This window comes from Cucumis sativus, chromosome 5 (genome assembly GCF_000004075.3).
Source record: "Cucumis sativus cultivar 9930 chromosome 5, Cucumber_9930_V3, whole genome shotgun sequence".
Taxonomy (NCBI): Eukaryota; Viridiplantae; Streptophyta; class Magnoliopsida; order Cucurbitales; family Cucurbitaceae; genus Cucumis; species Cucumis sativus.
Genome location: NC_026659.2, coordinates 23,472,281 through 23,481,439, shown reverse-complemented (window position 1 = coordinate 23,481,439; position 9,159 = coordinate 23,472,281). Strand labels below are relative to the sequence as shown.

At 27.1% G+C, this 9,159-nt stretch overlaps 1 protein-coding gene across 1 annotated transcript; it reads left to right on the top strand.

Moving 5' to 3' along the window:
* Positions 1–1,357: 1,357 nt before the first annotated feature.
* Positions 1,358–2,432, top strand: LOC101218644 (HMG-Y-related protein A). Its single transcript, XM_004150068.3, has 2 exons — positions 1,358–1,540; positions 1,625–2,432. The coding sequence occupies exons 1-2, from the start codon at positions 1,466–1,468 to the stop codon at positions 2,108–2,110; spliced, it is 561 nt and encodes a 186-aa protein (XP_004150116.1). The 5' UTR covers positions 1,358–1,465; the 3' UTR covers positions 2,111–2,432.
* Positions 2,433–9,159: the final 6,727 nt, after the last annotated feature.

Here is a 9,159-nt window from a genome sequence, read left to right as displayed (position 1 = left end):
AGCTGTGCTATGATTTCACTATGTTAGGGTTAATGTATTTGCCATATATATAATTCATGTTTTATATAATGCTTTTGTGACCATTATACTTCGTTTTTAGCCTTTCTAGCTAGTGGGCACTTCCCCAAGCTATCCTTCTTTTGTATGAATTTTTTTTCAACCATGTAAATAAAGTATATAGATTAGTGTGACATGAAAAATTTGATGTTTGCTAGTCACTAACACATAAGCGTTTATTTAAAGTAGAAAAGAAATGAGAAAATTTGAATCACAACTTTGAATCGTTTTGACTTTTAAAATTATGAGTTTTGTTTGGTCAAAGTATCTTGAAATTGAATAATATTTGAGACATTAAAAGTAACATAGTTTTTTAATAGACAAAACAATGTATATAGATTAAAAACAATATATGCTAAAAAATTAGGTTGTTGACAAAATTTAAATAAAACTTTCTTGTTTATTTGACGCTCACACTTCAGAACCTTATGTTAAATAATTTTATCCCACAAACTTTAATAATCTATATATTTGGATAAATTGAAATCTTATAAATTATAGTGGTTAAATTAAATGGAAAAGAGATTAAGTATAGAAAAATTGTAAAAAATAGAAGATTTTAATAGAAAAATAAATTATTAATATGGTTAAATTTGAAGTAAACTATAATTTGGATATAATCAAATGTTTACCCCAAAGCAAACTCGAAAAGGTAAATTTAAGAAAATTGATTATAACAATATTCAGTAGCTAACAAATATTTTTTATCATAGAAAATATTATACCCAAAAAATGTTAAGAAATTTATTAAATTAATAGAGATATATTAAAAATGAATAATTATGTTAAAGAGTGAACAAATAATAGATGGTGAAGTAATAAAGAAAAAAGTTAAAAGTTGTTAATTAAATGAAAAAAAGAAAGAAAAGAAATGAAAATAATTGAAAGAGGGTGTAATCGAAATGAAGGAAAAAGAAAAAGAAAAAGAAAAAGAAAAGATCATGGTAGGAAGACAGCAACAGCACGGAATACCGAGAGAGTGCTGCTGCTTATCTCCAACTCCCAAACTCCAAACTCCAAACTCCAAACTAAACATTCTATAAATTTAAAAACAAAACAAAAGGGAAAAGGGCAAAAAAGGAGAAAAGAAAAGAAGAAGAAAATAAGAAAGAAGGGAGGGCGTGGAAAGTAGGTCCCACTATCCACGTCAACGATCCGTGTTGCCAAACACAATACTCAAATTCCAGCCCTGGGATCCTCACCCTTAGCTCTCTATCCCCAACCGTTGGATCTCCCCTGCCCTTCCTCCCGATCCCTTCCTCTCCCTATTTCTCCTTTTTAAATCCTTCCCTTTCCCCTTCTTCAATCGTCTTCTTCCCACCAAACCTACAGTGCTTCTCTCTCTCTCTATCTCTCTCTCTCTCTCTCTCTCTAAAATCACATCATCTACGCCATCTCCTCTGCCACCATGGCTACCGACGACCAACTCAACAACCCGCCTCAACCACCTCCCCCTGCTCCCTCTCTCCCTCACTACCCCGAGGTACTTCAATTTCTCTTCTTTCTCTCTCTGCCATTTCTTTAATTTTCCTTTTAACTTTAATTTCCGTCTAATTTCTTTCCACAGATGATTATGGCAGCAATCGATTCTCTAAACGACAAAAACGGAGTAAGCAAATCGGCGATTACTAAGCAAATCGAGTCCACATACGGCGATCTACCCCCTGCTTTCACTACGCTTCTCACTCATCACTTAGACGTCATGAAGCAAACCGGGCAACTCCTCTTCATCAAAAACAACTACATGAAGCCCGATCCCAACGCCCCACCTAAGCGTGGCAGAGGTCGTCCACCCAAGCCCAAAGTCCCTCTTCCACCAGGCACCGTCGTTTCTCCCCCACGCCCACGTGGCCGACCTCCTAAACCCAAAGATCCATTCGCTCCCATTTCACAACCCAAGAAGAAAACAACCTCGGGAAGTGGAAGGCCACGTGGCCGCCCTCCGAAGTACCCCAAACCGGCACCCACCTCTGCTCCACCCGTCGCTGGTCCTCCCAGAGGCAGAGGACGGCCACCGAAGGTAAAGCCGGCCGTCGCCCCTGTTGGTTGTTGAATGGAACAAAACTAAAAACAGAGGATGAGAGAGAGAGAGAGAAAAATAGAAATTAGAGAGAGAAAGAAGATGATAATTGTTTAGGTTGTGTTTAGCTGCTGAGAGCTCTCCGGGAATTGCTCTGTTTTTCATTTTTTTTCTTCCTTCTTTCTTCTAATTTTAAAAATTTTTAATCTTACTTCTTTTCTTTTTCTTTTTCTTTTTCTTTTTTTAATTAATGTGTATTACGTGGCGGGTTATGTAGGGCTGTAATTCTGGGTGGGGGTTAGGAGATTGTAATTGCATGTAATTTATTTTACCGGTTGTTAGGGTTTTTTTTTTCTTCCCTTCCCTTATTAAACTCTCCATTAAAAAAAATATATTTAAGTTTTAATTTATGCGGCCACTTTAAGGGACTTTAAATCTTTTAATTATTTTATTTTATTTTTTGCTTTTTTCTACTTTAATATATCAAATTGCATTACCTTCTCCTGCAATGGGTAGAATTTGCTTTAATTATTTTAATTCTAAATATGGAACATGATTCCTTTATATTAGGCTTCCAATTTATAATCAATTTCAGAAAAAAAAAATATTAGTTTTCTTCTTTTCTTTTTAATATCCATTATAATGATGAGCATAGCCTTTGGTTGATGCATTTTGAGTTTTATAGGGTTTACTGTTTTTGGTTTTTTATTTACGCCTTTTTATCAAACAATTTACGTATATTTCTTTACCATTTTTGTTTCGGTTGTTATCTTTTTATTATTATTTATGTTTGTCATGCCACACTTGGGATTGGGTTTCAAAATATGTTTTCAATTTTTGGACCCATTTCTTTAGTTTAAAATATCAATGATATTTCATTTTTTACCATTATATTTTCTCCAATTTTTAGGTTTTTGTAATATACTTTTATACGCTGTTTCATTGAAAGAGAAATACTTTTACCCATGGTTGAAGTTGAAAAAGGGTGAGTATGAATTGTTGTTTTAAAGTTGTTTCTAGCCTTGATTTGTTTGGTTACATGCATAATTTAAATTAAGTTTATTGTCTGTTTATTTTTCAATTTTTACTCTGATTTTACACAAATTTTTACAAATTAATTTTAACTGCTGTACTTTCAAATTTTAGTTCTTAAATTTTCAATAAATTTAAAATTCAATATTTATTATCAATTTTTATTGGAATTTCAACTTTAAATTTAAAAAATATGTTAGCATTTTTTTACATGAAAAGATTATTTAAATTTTAATTTGTTAAAAGTATTAGGATTAAATTTGAGATTGAGATTGAACAAAATTAAAAGAAGAGGACGTTTGATTGTAATATGGAGAAAAAGCGAATAAAATGAAAATTTAATCTAAAAATGTATTGATGTTTTGAAATTATTTTCTAGTTTCAAAATATGTTAGTTTCTACATTCCATTTTTAACTTCTAAGTTAACACTCCAAATTCAGGATATGATACTTCTAAGTAATGTGTTTAACGACTATTTTAATGCATTTGATATAATGTATAAATTAATCATAAACTAGCTAGTTTATGTGTTTTTTTTTTCTCTTTTTAAATTTAATATTACAGTTCTGTTTGATTCTTTTATTTTTGGTGGCTATGATTAAAATTGTTTATTGTTTACTGGATATCATGCATTTCTATGAATTCTATCAATTTATGATATATCGTTCATTGAATAGGACTTAAAGGCAAGCAAATTTGTAATCAATATGGCTTTATTTATTATGCATTATTTGGATTTGAGTTTATGAAATTGAAATAGTATATTATACAATTTGGATATGATGAAAATGTAAAAGTATTGTTAATAATATTTGGAAATCAAATGCATACTCACTCCAACAAAGACGCCAATTAATTTCAAAAAGAATAAAATAGAAACTACATGCCCTAATCATAGCCCTACATTATGAAACAGATCTTTTATTATTTATTTTTTCTTGAAAGGTACATTATGATTTTTTTTTAAAATTTAATGTTAATAAATAAATAAATATATAGGAAACTAAAATTGGTACTATTTTGATGAAACGTTGTACGCCACTTTATTAACTAGAATTATTTCAATATCGCTATTGTTGGATTGATTGGATATATAGTATTTAATTTGGAAAACAGTAGTGAAGTGGGTGACAATCTAAGTTTAGAGTTTTGCAAGCTTGTCACGTATTTTTTCCATTTTGTAGAACAAAATAAATAAATAAATAAGTTTAACCAAGTGATACACATGATACATCGATATACATTTCATATATCCGATTAATATTAAAGGTGTTTAATCTAATGGCAATTAAGTAAATATGCCTAATCTCATTTAGTAAATAAAAGCAATATGACGTTTCTCTAAATAAGTTGAGGCAAAGAGTGAATTTTTGTGGCCTTGGTTATTATAGGTAGAAGAATATCAAGTGTACTATCACAGGTGTATCGAGTGTATCAGAGAGAATATCAAATGTATATTAGTAGCGTGCCAAGTGTATCAAGTATGTATGAGTGCTGTGAGTGTATATCAAGTTTATCATGTGGGTTGAACTTAATTTTTGTCATTTTCACAAAAGTAAATGAGTATATAATATGTGTCTAATTTTTTAAAACTTATTTTGTCAAACATGGAAAAAAAAACCCTTTTAATTTTCGTAGTTGAGTTCCTCTACTTAAAGTGAATGATTTGAATTTCAAACGTCTTAGCCATTAAGACATAAAACTTACTTTGATTTGTGGTTATTAGCGGTGTTTATTATCGATACCAATGTTTTAAGGTAGATGTCAACAAAAACTGATAGAGATCTTAATTTTATGAAAATCAGCAATATCTCATTTGACAATATTTTTTTAAAAAAATAAATTTAAAATTCACAAAAATAAAGAAAATTGTATAGGGTAGCATTTTGAAAATATGATATAGTAAATATAGCACGTTGTTTTAAAATTTTATAAATATGACAAAATTTTCACTTATAAATAACTCCCAATATTAAATTTGTTATTATTTCTAAACCATCTTTCAATAACTTGTTTCTCTAATGTGCTACTCATTATTTATTCATTCTCTCATTTTTAAGAACCTATTTTTTATTTATTTTTATATGTGAATAATTATTTGTGCCATTTGTCTTAATCTTAATTTTAGAATATCAATAGCACAATAATTGCAACATGAAATATAATGGTTGTTGATCTGATTAATTTAACTTTATTTGTGATGTTTTTTTTTTTTTTTTACTTTTTTCAATGTGTGTTTTAAGTTAAATCTGATTTTAAATGATTTTGTTTTATTGTTTTTTTACACTGATTTTTTTTCTGGTTTTACTTTGTATCAGTTTTGTATACCAGTGTTGTGTGTTGTGATATACTTATATTATATGTATTAGTTGGATGATATAATTACTACATGATTTTCATTTTTTCAAATTTTATGCAATTTACTATAGTATTATTAAGTATATGAATTATATAACTCAGTGTATCACTATCAAGTATATCAACAATAATACATTGTTAAAACGTATTAGTAAAATGAATCATTATCAAGTATATGAATCAAGTTTATAAATGTATATCAAGTATATAAGTAGGACTTCAAGCATATCAAATGTATTTAATCAATTAAATGTATACGTAAAGAATATTAAGTGTATTTGCACAATGCATTTGGTGATCAAACATATCATGTACATCAAAAGTATCAAACTTGTTAAGTGTACCAATGAAACATAACGAGTTTATTAGAGTTTATTAGCAGTGTATCAAGTTTATCAAACTTATAAGTGAAGTCTTTTAGTGTATCAAACTAATCAAGTGTATCAAGAAGAATCAAGTATAACGAAGAGTATTATGTGTATCAAAATGTTTCAGGTGTATATCAAAAGGTATCGAGTGTATCAAAGAGTATCAGGTGCATCAAGGGGTATTAGGTGTATCGAACGTGTATAAAGTGTATCAAATGTACATCAATAATTGGGACATTTGTGACATTTTACTTCTTGATGTGTGAATTGAATTTTGTTTTTGTCATTTTACAAATTATAAAGTATGTGTGGTATAAACTTAATTAGTATAACTTATTTTGTCATTTCTACACGTTGCTCCTAACAATAATTATGAATAAATTTGTTAAGAATTTCATAGAAACTATTTACATAAATGAATAAGGATTTCATTTTCTTACTAAAATTAACTTTCTCCTTATTAAAATTAAGTTCTCATCCGTGATACGTGGACTTAGAGTACATCTCGGACTCCATCCATAATTTTGAATCACTCATTTCTCTTTTTTTTTCATAATTACAATAAATAATATTTAATTTCAAGACTATTAAATAAGTGTAATAAAGAAATTTATTAGTGATAGACTTTGCTAATAAAAAAATACTTCTATTAGTTATATTATCACGAAAAAACTATAAGAAGTTACTTAAATTTTAGTGTATTTGTAAATTTTATATTTATCCATTTATTTAGATCTCTAATCACTATATATTGGGATGTACTTCAAAATTTGCATTAAAATATTGTTATATATTTAGTCTATTTTTTCTTTTGATAAAATGATGATTTTTCCATCATATTGGTATCCAATACATCAATATATTATGGAGAACCCTTCTTAATTGGCTACCAACAAAAATCTAATTTGAACTACAAAAGGAATCATTAAAGTTACCGATATTAAAAAAAAATCTTGCAACCTATAGGTCATCGTTAAAATTACGATGACTAAATTTCTTAATTTTTTTTTTTATCAAATCTAAAAGAGTTATCTCTCATTTCAATTATTAACATATAAATTTGTTGAAACATTTCTTGATTTCATTATTCTCTGTACCTATCAATATCGTTTAGGGTATAGAAGAAAGTGGAAAATGGTTGTATCTCACTTTTGTAGGCGTTTCTTATATTTGCACTCATCTTGTCATGATTAACACTTTGATTTATAGCATCGTACCAAGATTTGGTTGAGATTATCCCACACATTTCTTTTTTTTATAATTAGGATCATTTTTTTTTTTAGTTTATATTAGACAAATGTGAAGACTTTTCACCCACCTCATTAGCGATAATCATGATAATTAAGTTACTACTAGAGTTAGAAATTCAATCAATCTAAAACAAGAACAGAAAACCATCAAAGTCACAGGGATAAACTTAGTTGAACGGTGATTATAACATAAACTTTTTATTTTCAAGTCGAAAGTTGAATATCCATAACTTTTATACAAAATTTACAATTAATGTTTTGAGTGTATTTTACTTTTAAGTGATTAAATTAAAAAATTATGGAAAAGAAAAGTGATGTGTTTGATAACCACCTAAAATGAATATTGAAAAAAATGAGTTTATAAAATAAGTTGATTTTAACCACCCCTAAAATGAAACCTGAGTTTCGGATAAACGTTTAAATCCAACATGGAATTTTAAGCTTTTTCTCATAACTTGGATGAGAAATTAAACTTGAGCTATTACCTCCTACAATTGTTGTTAGCTAACCTCTTACCATCATTTCCATGGACGAATCCTTTAATACTAAGGTGAAACTAATAAAAAACATTTTTATTTCCAAACAAATAAAACAAACTTTTAAATTTTTAGAGAAAAAAAAAAGTTTGGAAGTTTTATTTTTGTTATAATTGTTTAAATAAAAAGGAACTTTTGAAAAGGAATTTTTCTTGAATTATTTGAAATAGAACCTTACTTTTCTTCACTAAAGACAAGGGCAATAAAAATAAAATCATTTAAAGACAAATAGAGATCAAATTACCCTTAATTATTTGGTTTAGCTAAAAAGGCATTGATTATTTATTTAGTGCTATCCAACACAAAAATAATATAAAGATCAAATTACCCCTAGGTTGAGCTAAACAAAATAGAATCATCGATTTTATATTTAGTGGTATCCTACACAAAAACAAATTATATTAATGAAACCATACCTAAGTTCAAAATCAAAATATTTATTTCTTTTTATAAGAAAAATAAAACTCCACTTTTTCTAGAGTTTTGAATCTAATTTCCAAATTGTATAAGCCTATTTAAATCTTTTCACTATGCTACAAATCAACGCACGCCTATTTAATTAATTTTTTAAAAAAATTAAGATTTGAATTTTATTTTCATTGTTTTTTTTTTTTTTGCAATATTAATATTCTTACCTTTAATTTTTTCCCTTAAATACTAACTTTTCATTTTTGGTGCTAATGCTATTAATTTAAAAATAAAAATCTTGCGATATAGATGTAACTAACTTTGTTTTTCCAATTATTAGTATAGTATTTAAGTAGTCTTTTAAAATATGTCAATTATAAAAAAGGATAACTTTAAAAAATAATGTATTTTTTTAAAGAATTGTAAAACACAGGGCAAATTTCAAAAATAAGTTCACAACTTTTTTATTATTTAACGCCCTCACTAAATATAAATTCTATAATTTATTTTAATGAAGATTTCTTAAAAATATATTATCGCAAAAGAGAATAAATGAAGTTTATAAATAAGAAATAAAAAAATCATAAGATTGTTATTCGACCTTTATCTTATCATATAAATTATAAATTAGATGGAAATATTTTGTTTTGGGAATGTAAATTTAAATTAGAAGTGTATATTTAAAAATATATAAAAGAAAATAAAAAGATTGAAATAATTAATGAATTTGACAACAGAAAATGTTCAAAAAATAATTTGTGAAGATGAAATTAGTAAAAACACACATTGTACATAATTATATATAATAAATTATTTGAGACAATAAAAAAGTAAATATGATAATTATAAATCGGGTCCATGTCTCAATATTATTTCTTAAAATAACATTATTATAAAAATAATATATTTATTTTGGAATGAAAGTAATAAAAATAATAAGAAACGAAAGAAAGGAAATATCTTTACAGATAATATTGTACTGTTAAGTGTCAGCAAAATAACTTTTTGGCTGCACGCTTCGGCTTCACCCAATTACTCTCCTTTTCTTTTTCTTTTTCTTTCTCTTTTTCACATTTCATTTCTTCTATTTTCTATTTTTTTTTTTTAATTTTCCATTTCTCTACACACT

Coding starts and splice junctions, on each gene's coding strand:
- LOC101218644 (XM_004150068.3), top strand. CDS start 1,466: ATGGCTACCGACGACCAACTCAACAACCCGCCTCAACCACCTCCCCCT. Junction 1,541..1,624: donor CTCTCCCTCACTACCCCGAG/GTACTTCAATTT, acceptor TTCTTTCCACAG/ATGATTATGGCAGCAATCGA.